Consider the following 14,387-nt stretch of genomic DNA (forward strand, 5'->3'; position numbering starts at 1 on the left):
AGGAGAATTCGCTTGAACCTGGGAGGCGGAGGTTGCAGTGAGCTGAGATCACGCCACTGCACTCCAGATTGGGTGACAGACCAAGACTCTATCTCAAAAAATAAAAAAAAAATAAAAAAAAATAAAAATGATTCTAGCTACTAGGCCACCTGACACCTAACTGAGGAGGTAGAACCTATTTGGTTTGTCAGTTTCTAATGAGATTTTCAGAGACATCTTCACAGCTTCAAAGGGAATATGGCCCAACCCAGAAAGTCTTCCCAGACTCTGACAGAGCACCTTGCATTTCTATTGCTTTGCAACAAGAAGACCCTGACATCAGAGAGAGCAATCTGAGGGCCTCCTCTGAAATGCAGGTACTCCTTCTCAGGCGACAACTCTGTCCTTCGGCGCAAATGTGGCCATTCCCTTAATGTGATGCCTTATTCCAAACACTACCCAGCAGAAGGGTTATTTTTCTTTTGTGTTCCTGAGAAGTGCCTGCCCTCTGCTTGGATCATGGCTCCTTACTGCCAATGTCAGCAGCCAAACAGGCTTACCTCTACCCTGGTCCAAAGTTAATATTAAGCCAGTGACCAGCTAGCCAGGAAAGCTCTATTAATATTACATAAGAACCTATCATGGCTTATAGCTCGGCCAGCATCAAAGGGAAAGCCAAAGGATTTGAAAGTGGGGGGGAATTTAAAAGAGGAGGCTCTAACTTCTCTCAAGCCCAAAGCCATGGGCTGAGGGAATAGACACATGCTCACTGTCCTTCCCAGTTACCTGAAGGAATGCCAAAAGCAGGTTCTGGTGGCTTAACAAAAGCAGGAGAGAGCAGTGCTTAACTTAAAAGCTTGATTCTGTGCTTGTGTGTGCCCTTACATGGACACACACACACGCACATGCACATGAACAACACAGCTCCTGTGAAGTTTAACTTGGGGCAGACAGCACAATCAGACGCCACTCCTGCCGGTGGTCACTTCCTCCAGAGACCCAGAGAAGCACAGTTAGTCTCCTGTTCAGAAAACATGGGGTCTTCAAGGTTGAAGAGCAAAAGGGATCTCTTGGTTTGTTCAGTATAGCCTCAGACCTGATGTAATGCCAAGGGAAAAAGTATAAAACTCCACCCAGTATGACTGAAGAAAAATAGTTAAGAACTCAGTGTGTGTCTGCCGAGTAACCCTGCTTACACTAATGCTTCCGGCCTGCTTTGGAAGATCAAGAGCTTATGAAAAACGCACAGCAAAGAAAACCGTCCACATAGTTCCTGTCACAGCAAAGCATGAAAACCAGACAGGGACACATGGGATGGGCTGGAAGGGCAAGGAGGAGAAGAGAATTTGGCTCAACAATGTCATGAATCCAATGCATGAACTCAAACTTAAATACACTATCCCCTAAATTACTCATACAGTGGTATGAGTATGAGTCAACTATATATCTGTCTTGTAGCTATTCCATTCCAGTGTAGCCAGAAAAAAAACAAGCCATTTATTTCTTAGTTATCTCAAATTCTAGGAATCCCTTTGCCCCAAAAAAGGAATAATGACAGCTTAGGTTTCGGACCGCTGGGAAATAGAAGATACACATCTTTATCTAAAGGGATCAACAACTACTAGGTACCAATCAATAATTCTGTCAGTTCCAATTTTATCATATTAATCTTAAAAACATATTATGTGTGGCTAATTTATTAGGTTTGGATATACATTAATAACAGTCAGTTATTCAGTTTAAATTAGAAAGTCAATTTGCTCTTCAAAGGTTCACTGTTATGGGCTGAATTGTGTTTTCTCTCCTTCCATGCCCCTCATCAATTCCTATGTTGAAGTCCTGGCCCCTAATTGCCAGAATGTCAGCATGTCACCTTATTGGGAAATGGGGTCTTTACGGAGGCAATCAAGTTAAAGTGAAGTAGTCATGCAAGTGAGCCCTAATAGAATATGATTGATGTGCTTGTTAAAAAAAAAAAAAAAAAGGAAACAGTTGGGAGTGGTGGCTCATGCCTGTAATCCTAGCACTTTGGAAGGCTGAGGCAGGGGATCACCTGAGGTCAGTTCAAGACCAGCCTGACCAACATGGAGAAACCCTGTCTCTACTAAAAATACAAAAAATTAGCCAGGCGTGGTGGCGCATGCCTGTAATCCCAGCTACTTGGGAGGCTGAGGCAGGAGAATCGCTTGAACCCGGAAGGCAGAGGTTGTGTCGCCATTGCACTCTAGCCTGGGCAACGAGAGCAAAACTCCATCTCAAAAAAAAAAAAAAAAAAGACCTCTGGGTCTCTCCAATCTCCTTGGAATTCTGACTTTGGTTTGGCCAAATGCTCTGTAACTTCTTATGACCTCCCTACTGCTGGACTTCCTAAAGAGATGCATCTTCCAGGACTGTGAACCAGAGGGGCCCAGGCATGAAGGCATAGTGGTGAGTGAATGAAGGAGGCAGAGGCAGGACACAGGGCTTCGGAGGGAGGAAGCCGCAACAGCTTGGACTTCTACTGTCCTGGAGAGAGTGGGCTTAGACGCATTCTTAAAGACTCACCTCGAAGCCTTGCAGACGTCCTAGATTCATCATGTCATTGCAACGTTTGGGAACAAGGCACATTAACTCCACTGCTTTCTGTGGGAAAGAACAATCGTCACTCAGGAGGGGGAACAGCACTCAGGCAGGAAGCTCTTGGTATTTCAGTGCTGGAAAACAGGGACTTCGTCTCTGGTGGCCCCTTTATTCTAGGAAGGGACGCTGGTGCCTGCTGTCCACTCAGAGAGTATGGGGCTTTCTGTTCCAGAGAGGGGGTGTTGGTCCTCAGCACAGGGGCTCCATGTCAGTCATTGAGCATATGTTGAGGGAATATTACTCAGCTCCTCCTTTCCCTACCTTCCTGTTTTTGTTCATCAAGTCCCTTGCCTTCTCAGATTTTCTTTCTTCTCTCTGTTGCTTCCTGGCTGCCCAGGCAACAGCTTAGCCTGGCTTGTGAGCCACTAGAGGTCTTAAACTAAAATAATCTGTCAGAATGGTCTGTAACCTCTCTGGCTTAAAATAATCCCATGGTGACATTGTCTCAAAGGACTTCACTTGGACGTAGTCTGCAGGGTTTGGATAGGGAGGTGAAAATGGAATACTTCATATGTTTGACTCAAATAATACTTGCCTTCACGAATAAAATTGCCTACTGAGGCTTTTGTGCAACTTACATCTAATCTCTGAAGGATATTAAGGGGTAACCCTTTCCTACTATGTGTCACCAGGAGCCTAAAGAACACCAGTGGGGCTCAGCTGTAGTCCACCCCAGGACAGACGTTATCGAGTTCTAGGAAACGCTGTGTTAACACTTGCCATTCCTCAAGCAGGTACAAAGCTGTTTACAAGAGCCTCTTACTGTCCGAGAGGGATGCACCTGGATCCATGGTCTTCCTGAGACAATCTTATCCCCTCTAGAGAGAGATAACCAATGTGGCCCCTAAGAACAGCAAGCATTACAAGCAGAAAACTCACCTCGATATCTGAGCACTCCAAACCAGCCTTCTCACTGTATCTCAGGAAGTCCTAACAAGTAGGGGAAGCAGGGGAGTGTGGGAAGGGGTAAAATTAGTAAAACAGCGGGGAAACAACTTATCATAAAAATACAATAACACCCTGGAGACTTTCCTTCCCAGCAGAGGTGCAACGGTTTAGAGTAGCTGAGAAATGAAATTACGAGTCATGTAAGATGTAATAACAGAGAGAGAACTCCCAGAATATTCAAAATTTCTTTTTCTTTTTTCTTTTCTTTTCTTACTTTGTTTCTTTCTTTTTTTTTTCCTTTTTTTTTGAGACAGAGTCTCACTCTGTTGCTCAGGCTGGAGTGCAGTGGTGCGATTTCGGCTCACTGTCACCTCTGCCTCCCAGGTTCAAGCAATTCTCCTGCCTCAGCTTCTTGAGTAGCTGGGATTACAGGCGAGTGCCACCACACCCAGCTAATTTTTGGGTTGGCCAGGTTGGTCTCGAACTCTGACCTCAGGTGATCCACCTGCCTCAGTCTCCCTAAGTGCTGGCATTACAGATGTGAGCAACTGCACTCAGCCTCAAAATTTCAAAGCTATGGGGGAAGGAAGAGTGAGAGGGAGGGAAGACAGAAGGAAAGGGGGATTATGACAAGAAAGGAGAGAAAGGAAAGTTAAGTCTCTCTTTCCTATTTAGCCTCTGAGTTCCATAAGATGAATCAAGTTAAGCCATTGTTTAAAATATAATTAGGCTGGGCACAGTGGCTCATGCCTATGATCTCAACACTTTGGGAGGCCGAGGTGGGAGGATTGCTTGAGGCCAGGAGTTTGAGACCAGCCTGGGCAACATAGTGAGACCCTGTCTCTACGAAAAAATAAAAAATTAGCCAGGCATGATGGCATGCACCTGTTGTCCTAGCTACGTGCGAGGCTGAGAAGGGAAGATCGCTTGAGCTCAGGCATTTGAGGCTGCAGTGAGCTATGACGGTGCCACTGCACTGCAGCCTGGGTGACAGAGTGAGACCCTGCCTCAAATATAAATAAATATATATAATATTTGATAATATATATTGATTATATGTAAAATATAATGATTTTATATTTAAATATATATATATATAAAATCAAATTTTAGGTATTACTACTCTAAGGTTTCTAAAGCCTTGTCTTTCCCTTTCTTTGTCCCTTGTAGTTCACTCTGATTTTATATTCTTATTATTTTTTAAAGGTATCAAGTCAATGATTGAGACAAAGTAAGAATGTGAATTGAAAAAGGAAAATCAAGTAACAACCTGCCACCTTAAGGGCAGGAAGAACAGTCATGCAGTTTATCTGGGGGCAAAGCTGATGGAGTAACCAGCAGTCGGATAAAAGTTCCCACGTCCCTACCACCCCTCCCACAGTTCACAGTCCTTTGGGACAGTGTGGTAGAGGCAGAACGCCTAGCACTACGCTAACCTGCTCTGAGCCTGCTCTGAGCCTGAGGGACCCTTCTCCAGCCCTGACCCAGGCTCCCAGCTTCTTACCTTGAGGAGCAACTGGTATTTTGTTATTCTCTGAATGGGCTTGATGAGGAAGTCACTCAGTGTCAGCCTCTGATTTATCTCCTGTTTTACCTCCTGAAACACAGGCAGCAATATTAGAAGAAAAAGGAACTGAAGAACTCGGGTGCTCTGAATCAGGGTTCAAAGGCGTGGAAGACAGGTCTGCATGTTTTCCAATGAAGCTGAAGAATCTTTAAGCAATGTGAGAGGTAAAATTGCCTAGAGGACCGTTCACTTGTTATGAACAACACGTAACACACATCACCACTGGCTTCCTGCCTTCCTCCCATGCTTTTACAATGAGTACTTCCACACCTTGGTCTTCACCCCAGTCCTGGGAGACAAGCTGGAGGGGCCTTATTCTCTCCACTGCTTCAGGGCAAAAGCAGGGAAAAGGGGCTTCTCCTTGACACACAAGCCTATGGAGCAGGGCCCTAAACTCAGATCTCCCAACACTCAGCTGAGCGCTCTTTCTAAGTGACAGTGTTGCCTTTCTGCCTGCAAAATCAATCCTTCCAGGCTAGGCCAAGCAGAGACTAGGAAGTGGCTGCAACCCCTTCAACCAACAGAAGGCTCCTCAGTAAGTGGTCCCTGGGGGACTGGTGGGTACAATCTGCTCCAGGGTCACTTAAGAAGAACTGGAGCTTCTCAAATCGTCTCTGTGTTCAGGCTGATTTTGCAAATAGGGGCTTCTCAAATGAGAACCCAGACTGGGCCACCTCAGCTCCTCTCAAGTGAAGGTGCTCATGAAAATTTAGCTAAGAAGCTGCTTTCTTTGTTGAGGCAGCTATTCCTGCCATGAAGGGGTCAACGGTGCTGTGTGGGGGTCACCTATGGATGGATGATGTCTGGTATTTCTGAAAGTGGCTGTCTTGGCCTGAGTTTTCCTCCCATCCTAGTTCAGCAAAGCCCGCACAGCTTACCTCAAAGTAGGTGTCATACTCAGCAACGATGTACTCTGAGCGTGGCTTATTCTGACAGTACCACACGTAGATGTGCAGTTTCCGTTCCTGAAAGAACAGAGAGAGACATGCGGACAGTCAGGCATCTTGTGCCTTTTGTTCAATCTCAGAGTGCCATGCTGGCCTCCACGTGAACGAAGGACAAAGGCACACTTGGGGAGGCACCAAGGCAGCTGAATACCAGGGATATAAATGTGGTGGGCAAGAGCCACTTTCCAAATTGCCATGGTGGTCAAAAAAACAAACAAAAAGACTCAGAGAGGGCTGAGAAGGAAAGTCAGTCAAGGAAGAGCAGAAGAGAAGAAATTTTATTTATTTTTCTTCTGAGACAGGGTCTCGCCCTGTCACCCAGGCTGGAGTGCAGGGTGGGGCCGTCACGGCTCACTGCAGTCTTGACCTCCCGGGCTCAAGCGATCCTCCTGCCTCAGCCCCCAAGTGGCTAGGACTATAGGCATGTGCCACCAGCCCTGGTTAATTTTTAAATTCTTTGTAGAGATGGGGGCCTCGCTATGTTGCCCAGGCTGGTCTCAATTCCTGGGCTCAAGCAATCCTCCCACCTTGGCCTCTTGAAGTGTTGGAATTACAGGTGTGAGCCACTGTGCCTGGCCAGGATTTTAAAATGAATATAAATGAGCCTAGTGAAGGAGTTGGGGAGAAGGTGATGGGAGACACTCACATGCTTAATAAAGAGCTGTGCCAATCTGTCTTGCTCCTGGATACACTTTTCCAGTTCCGCCAGGAAAAAACTAAAAGGAGAAAGGGGATAAGAGAAGGAAGCCACATTATTCAGAACTGTATTATTTCTCAATAATAAGATGAGTGACAGAAGACTCTCCCCTAAGCCCTACCCCTTGAATCAGATGCAGGAAGAGGACGCAAGTCCTGGGTTCCCAGGACACTGGATCCTCGGGGCAGCGTTAACACTTACTCCTTATGCCAGTCATAAATCTGATGAATATTTCCAAACACGATTTTGTCCTTTCCTCGCATATCCTCAGGGACACCCTTTTCTTCTATTCTCTTCATGAAGCCCTGCAGCAGCAAAGGCAATGGTTAGTAGCATATTTTCAGAGGAAAGCTTTCTGGGCCGTGCCGCACACCACAGCACCCCTGCGAGCCTACACTCTCTGCGTGAGTTTGAGGACAAATGCTTCTATGGTTTCTCACTATTCAACCAGGTCTTTTACCCCCGGTGCAGAGCAAAGGACAAAACTTTTATGAGTTTCAGCATCCCCTTCTTTGTCTCCAGTCCCCTTAAGAAAGCAGAGCACAGAAGAAAACAATAAGCTGTCCCTCTTCCTTCTCCCAGTCCAAGTTAATCAGGTCTGTAAAGGCTCAGAATTAGATACATCTGGCCTAGAAGTAAGTCTTACTATGCTAATACTTTATAGTCTATAAAATGCGATCATATAGAATTTCATTTTTGGTTTAACATCAGGTTTGGAGGTTGGACAGGTAGCATTATCTCCATCTGACAGACAAGAAAACCCAGGCACCTGGGTGTTGGATGACTTGTCCCATAATCGCACCGCTGATGTCTGAGTTCCCTGCAGTTCAGCCTCCCAGTCTCCAGATTCCCTCGTCCTCTACTCCTGGGCTGGACCGCACATGGAAGCTGCTGTACCTCTTCCACCCCCCCAGCCCCACAAAAAGACAAGAATAACTTTCCATAAGTCAAAATTCAGGTCTTCTATATGCCTGGTTAATCTGTTTATCCAAGGTTCAGGTAAGCAAATATAAAACCCTAAGTCAGCAGATTTCACAGGATGGGGACTCAGGTTAAATGTAAGGAAGCAGCAGGCAATGTAGCCATATAATTTGTAGACTTCATGTTCTTTCAAGATGATTAACAATAGGGCTCTAAGTCACTCAAATTAGCCATTTATTTTCTCAGGTTTTTTTTCATCCAAGTGTCTAAGTTCCTCGTAAGTGAATTCCTACAGAGCTAGAGTTGTTTAATTTACTACCAAGTTGACTTTTAACTGTGGACCTGTCAACCTTGCTCATTGGTGGGTTTTCCTTTTATCTGTGTTTTTGCTAGCTATAACACTTATCCTTAAAATCTATGGAAATGTACAAGCCCTAAGATTCCACTAAGAATGACCTGTTTTATGCCTATGTGGCTCATAGCTCTGAAGAATATATGTCCACATAGTTAAACATCAAAGAAAAGCTCTTAAGACAATAGCTTGGTCACCTAAAACAAAGTGGAATGAGTTCCACTCTAACCAAGAGGCTCCCCGAAATGCTATAACATTCGGGCCTCTACCTCCCTCTAAATAGCTTATTTCAAGGGGAAAAGAAAAATATTGCCTACATATTCTACTTATTACCATTTTTATTTTCATTTCTGCAAGTGCTCAGACAGTAAAGTATATGTAACCATCACATTAAAACACCTTGGCCTAGGTAGAGTCCAATGTGCTCCTGGTTGGGTGACCACAGACCCACCTGGAACCCTCTACTTACCTCCACCACAATGCCCAGATCCTTGACATAGTCTTTCTCTGTCTGTACCAGCTCATTCAGGACAAACCTGAGCAGGAGATTAAGAACAATGAGTGTTCCTCTTCATTGTTAAGCCAAAAATCTTTACTTTAAGTTCACAGAAAAGTTACTTTGGCACCTTTATGACAAGATCCCCTAAAACACCCACATTTATCTCCTGGGAAAGATGCTTACGGATGCTTTCCCTACAGAAGGCCCTATTGAAGGGCTGAGGACACCAAGGTCAGAAAGGACGTCCCCAGGTGACATACAATAGTCACACAAAAAATGACACTCAGCACCTAGCATTCTTCTTTCTATTCTTCACGTGTTTCTCCCTCACCTACAACTGAACAATTATATAGACACAGGGCAGAAAGAATGGCAACCATTTTGGCAAAACTGAGTTCTGAAAGCTTTGAGGCCAGTGTCGGCGGGGGATCAAGATGAGACTTTTCTTCCTTCATTTCAGCTCCATTCTTCACTTAACAAGAGGAGAAAGACAATTTGATTACCAACCTGTAACTCCTCCAAGACATGGATAGATACCAAGTGAAGCTTTTAAGATATGGAAGTTGCAATTATTCAGATAGGTATCCATGGTAACTGGCCTGGAAGATCCCCAGTCAAGGCCAGAAAGATGGACTGCAGACACACCAAAATCATACCTTTAATGCATCCCTACCTTCTCCAGGATGCAGGATTTAACAATTACAAGGACATTTGCTCTCTTGGTTTCTTTCTTGTTAATTCTTTCTACCACACTATGTGCCACTCCCTTCATCTGGGTTTTCCCATGCTTATAATAAGGTAGGTATTGTAAAGCCTATTTTATATAAATGAAAATGCGGAGACAGAAAGATTAGGTAGCCTGACCATGATTATAAAGTGAGTAGCAGAGCCAGGATTTGAACCCAGTTGTTTAAGAGTCCAAAAATCATGCTCTTTCCCAGCAGCCCACTGCCTGGTAAACTACCCTGACTGGCTCTTGGGAGTCCCTGAAGCCTCAAACCCAAACACTCTTTCTGTCTTTTGTCCAGACGCTAAAGAGCTTTACATAAAATGCTAATAGTTGTGCACAGGGGCAGGGTGGTGCTGTGCAACCTACTGGAGTCACACTCTTCCAATCTGATTGGAACGAGTTTTGCCTGGGACCACACAATTGCATTTTGGGCCCAAGTAGCAGAAGGGATAAAGTTCTGAGATGTCAAAGTGGGACCCCAGCACAAGGGTGGTAACCATTTTGAACCCAGGAAGCAATTCATCTGAAATTCTTGCTCTGTATAGCCCCAGAAGCCACCACATTCCTGGGGCTGGGGCCTCTGGGCAATGGGGAGGAAGCAGAGGAACACACGCTTCTTTATCAGTGCACCCAGCACTTCCAACAGCTCCCTCTCCAGCACAGACAATCATGTGTTTTAGGCCACAGGAAGGAACTGGCAAGGCCAAATAAAAGCATTTAAATATATCTTTACCATGGCCCAAGTTACTGCCTAGTAGAAAGTGGCAAAAGAAAACCCACAGGAAAGTTAGAGTGGGAATGTGGGGCTGGGAGGGCCCTCTGGAGATGAAGTCCAGCTCTCTGTCTCCAAGCGATATTTTTATCCTAAGCTATTTGCTGACAGATGAGGACTATCTTTGGCTTCTCAGCCTCTAGAGAAGGGAACTGTATTAGGTGCTGCTAGTGGACCTGTCATCTTTTCCCTTGAAGGGTTAATGAAGTACCTGGGGAGACCACGACGTATTAAAAGACATTCTGAAAAGTGACATCAGGGATTTAAATTGCAGGCATCGCAAGGCAGTGCACAATTAATTGCCAAATGAACTGACAACAAGGCATGTTTTTCATGGTAAGTTCTTATTAGTAGAAGTTATTTACAAACAAATGTTATTCTTTGGGCCAACTAAAATTATTTCAGCTACATGTTAGAACCACTTCTAACCTCCTTTCACAGAGATAGGGAATGGCTGGTCTTCCACAGAAAATCTCTTAGATTCATTGCACCGGCTGTTCTCTCTCTCGAGAACACTTTTTCTCTATGGCTAATTCCTTACCTCCCCCAGTCTTTGTGCAAATGCCAGGGCCATTTAAAATGGCAACATGGCCTCATTTTTTCTCTGGATCTCCCTTACACTGCTCTATTTTTTTTTCTTTTTCATGTTTCCAACATACTACATAATTTATTTTGTTTATTGTCTGATTTCTCCCACTAGAATTTAAACTTGCCATGAGAGCAAAGACTTTTGTTGTTATTATTTGTCTTATTCAGTGATGTATCCCACTGATGGTACATAACTGGTGTTAGACCAGTATTTGTTGAATGAATGACTAAAACTTGAAGACAAATAACTCCATTCTCAACTTTTTTCTTCTCCTGGACAAATGACTATTTGTGTTCATCTTTTCTCCGTGGAGCTCTCATTTAAACCTTTGATGCCCTGCTGCCATCTTCTGGATTGAGTCTTGGTTCTCTACACCCCTCAGCCTCTGGCCTCATATATGGTTAACAGTGAAACACCTCGACACCACCCTTTCATCATGACCATAAAGTACAGCAGGATAGAACAAGGATGAGATATAGTAAGAGGAATGAGATACTCTAACAGTTGTATTTCCAGGATAGTTCAGGATGTGAAGAGGTGTGGATTTTGGCAAGAATGAGAAGAGGGAGAAGAGATGAGTGAAGTGGGCAAAAGAGACAGCAAACTTTTGTGGCCTATTGTGTCTGGACAATGGCTTAAATGACTGCTCAAAGGCCAGTTCAAGCTATATGCTAAGAGTAGTGACTGGCTTTGCCCAGGGTCACCTGCCACCTCAGAGGTCACCTTCCTGACTTAAGCTTTGTTTTGGCTTGACAAAGGACTAAGACATCAGCTCCAACACGGCCTCATCTGTGTAATAACCTGAGAAACTAAGGAGACTCAGTTTTGTGCAAGTCCTAGGAAATTTCCCTTTGCGGATGGCATTTCTCAACCTCTATCCCATTTACCAATTTCTTCGGGTTCCCCTTGAGTACTCACAAAGCTGAGTGGGTAAATATGGAATTACAGGATTTACATGCCACTTGTTCATCTCCACTAAGAAGTGATATGATAGCCCTGCTTTCACACCAGGCCTTCACTGTGATGTTCTCACTTTTGTTTCCTAGGAAACAAAAACTCATAAATAGACACTTTGTACATTTCCAGGTAACAGAAGGACCTGGTCTGACTTATTTTTGCTAGTTTTCCTGTCTGTGGCCAGGCTAAAGGAGTGATGAATTTGAGAGTGAGAGGCAGGCTAATTAACAACAGGGAGGGACCTTTCACACCTGCCTCCCCAATTCTTGCTACTGCTTATAATCTCTCACATGCTGAGCTATGTCTAAGACTCATCAGTAGCTCTGTTTCCAACATAGAGCCAAACCCTAAACAAGAAAACAAAAGTTGGCCAAGTGCGGTGGATCCTGCCTGCAATCTCAGCACTTTGGCAGGCTGAGGCAGGAGGATTACTTGAACCTAGGAGTTTCAGACCAGCCAGGGCAACAAAGCGAGGCTCCATCTCTACAGAAAATAAAATAATTAGCCAGGTATGGTGGTGCACACCTGTAGTCCCAGTTACTTGGGAGGCTGAGGCGAGAGGATCCCTTGAGCCCAGGAGGTCAAGGCTGCAGTGATCTATGATCATGCCACTGCACTTTAGTCTGTGTGACCAAGCAAGACCTTGTCTCAAAAAAAAAAAAAAAAAAGAAAGAAAAGGAAGTTTTGGAGGAGTTCTGCTTTTGTACTAGTGGTATCTGGTATATTCTTGATCAGCTCAAATAATAGATTGACTTCATATCAACATAGATAACTCTTGCATAACACGGGATTGTTCTGCACTATGAATTATATTTTACCACTAACTATTCAAAGTGGAGAAGAAGTTCTCTTGAAACTAATCCCGCCGGGCGCGGTGGCTCAAGCCTGTAATCCCAGCACTTTGGGAGGCCGAGATGGGCGGATCACGAGGTCAGGAGTTCGAGACCATCCTGGCTAACACGGTGAAACCCTGTCTCTACTAAAAAATACGAAAAACTAGCCGGGCGAGGTGGCGGGCGCCTGTAGTCCTGGCTACTCGGGAGGCTGAGGCAGGAGAATGGCATAAAAACCCGGGAGGCGGAGCTTGCAGTGAGCTGAGGTCTGGCCACTGCACTCCAGCCTGGGCGACACAGCGAGACTCCATCTCAAAAAAAAAAAAAAAAAGAAAAAAAAAAAGAAACTAATCCCAGAAACAGATGCAAAATTAAAACCTTTGGAGAAGGAGTAGAGACGGGACCTGCTTGGTGGTACAACAGCTCCTTCCTCTACATATAACTTTCCCACATTTGGGGAAATGTTTTCTTAGGTGACCACTATCAGACTTTCTGCCGCGGTCAGAGATTCTCTGATTCTACAGGCCCTCAGTAACAGTCTCATAGTTTCCTCAACTTTACCATTTTCCTTTTATCACCTTGTTTTAAATTTCTAACAGACCTATAACCACAGTCTGTCAGTAATAGCTGCTATCTCACAGAATATACTTTAGCCTAAACTTCAATCAAGTCAGTGCCGAAGTGGCTCAATGTTTATCAGTGCTATGCTGCACAGATCTGACTCTTAGAATGAATGATGTCAGTGAAAACAGTGTGGGGAACCCCTCTCGAATTCTCCCCAACCTTTGCTCATTGTCCACCACACTCACGTGTGCACCACAGGGAGAAATCTGGGGAAGCCACTTACATCCTGCCTCTCAGGGCCTTGGCTTTCTGTTCTTCTTCTGGGTTTCTAGGAGGTGTGGGTGGGGCCATCCCCTCATTCAGGCAGCCCGCAGGGTCTTTCAAGCTCCCCCGGTATGAGCCTCCTTCTAGACTCTGAAAAGAAAGAAAAAACAGCCTTAGAAAAGTGTACTTTGAAAAGTCATTTGGAATCCCTGTGTCCTCCCAGCCTAGCCATAGACAACATGGAAAATCAGTAGCCAAGGCTGTTCTCACCAAACCACAGTGAAGCACTAGGAGACCAGAGACTTTATCCTCCTGCAGCAGGGAGCCCAGAGCTGCCACCTTCTCAGGCAACCAGGATGTACTTGGCATCTATGTGCTGCCAATTTCTCAGACATAATGAAATTGTCAAAGTGACTATCTCTAGGTAAGAGCTCCAGAGGTAATGATAATGATTGCAATTCTATACCAAATATGCAGTTACACAAAACAAGTGAAAAGGGCGAATGTGGTACTATAGAGGGAACTAAGGGTAAAAGAACCTAAATTTGAATCCCAGATCTGCTAGTCACTGAATGATTTATGTGAGATAGCTAAAATTGTTCCATGCTTCAGTTTTTCTCAGTTTTCAAATTAAATTTTCCCTCTCTGCAGATTTCTAAGGAATAGGCAGAGATAATAGCTGTACAACGCCTTTGAAAAGTTAAAAATGTCCTATGATGATGAGGTTTTCCCCTGTCCCCATGGATGGAACTATTAACAATAAAAATACTCAAAATGGAGTCAATCTTAACACTTTTACAAGTGTCCTGGAAGAAGGATTACACAGTGACATTTAGCATTTCATTATGCAAATTGGCAGGAGTAGTGTGGATACACAGTAAAGCTGGAGAGTAAGGTCAAGTTGGGCAACTGTAAAACAAACAATGAAAGACTAATCTAAGGCCATTCTTTATTTTTATTATTATTATTATTATTATTATTATTATTTTAGAGACAAGGTCTCATTATGTTGCCCAGGCTGGTCTTGAACTCCTGGGCTCAAGTGATCCTCCCGCTTCAGTCTCCCAAAGTGTTGGGATTACAAGCATGAGCCAATGCACCCAGCCAGAATCTCTCTCTCTCTCTCTCTCTCTCTCTCGCTCTCCGTCCGTCCGTCCGTTCATCCATCCGTCTGTCCATCCATCCATCCATCCATCCATCCATCCATCC

General features: G+C 44.5%; 1 protein-coding gene across 4 annotated transcripts in view; it reads right to left on the reverse strand.

Moving 5' to 3' along the window:
• KALRN (kalirin, RhoGEF kinase) overlaps window positions 1–14,387 on the reverse strand; it is a 651,545-nt gene that overhangs the window by 68,932 nt on the left and 568,226 nt on the right. For all 4 annotated transcript variants that reach the window (XM_011971540.1, XM_011971544.1, XM_011971542.1 and 1 more), the window contains 8 exons: window positions 13,198–13,328; window positions 8,440–8,506; window positions 6,899–7,002; window positions 6,647–6,716; window positions 5,932–6,018; window positions 4,991–5,083; window positions 3,478–3,528; window positions 2,524–2,601 (listed from right to left, as the gene is read on the reverse strand). In XM_011971540.1, coding sequence (XP_011826930.1) covers window positions 2,524–2,601; window positions 3,478–3,528; window positions 4,991–5,083; window positions 5,932–6,018; window positions 6,647–6,716; window positions 6,899–7,002; window positions 8,440–8,506; window positions 13,198–13,328 — 681 coding nt within the window. The remainder of the gene's footprint in view (window positions 1–2,523; window positions 2,602–3,477; window positions 3,529–4,990; window positions 5,084–5,931; window positions 6,019–6,646; window positions 6,717–6,898; window positions 7,003–8,439; window positions 8,507–13,197; window positions 13,329–14,387) is intronic.

This window comes from Mandrillus leucophaeus, unplaced genomic scaffold, assembly GCF_000951045.1.
Source record: "Mandrillus leucophaeus isolate KB7577 unplaced genomic scaffold, Mleu.le_1.0 Scaffold123, whole genome shotgun sequence".
Lineage (NCBI taxonomy): Eukaryota > Metazoa > Chordata > Mammalia > Primates > Cercopithecidae > Mandrillus > Mandrillus leucophaeus.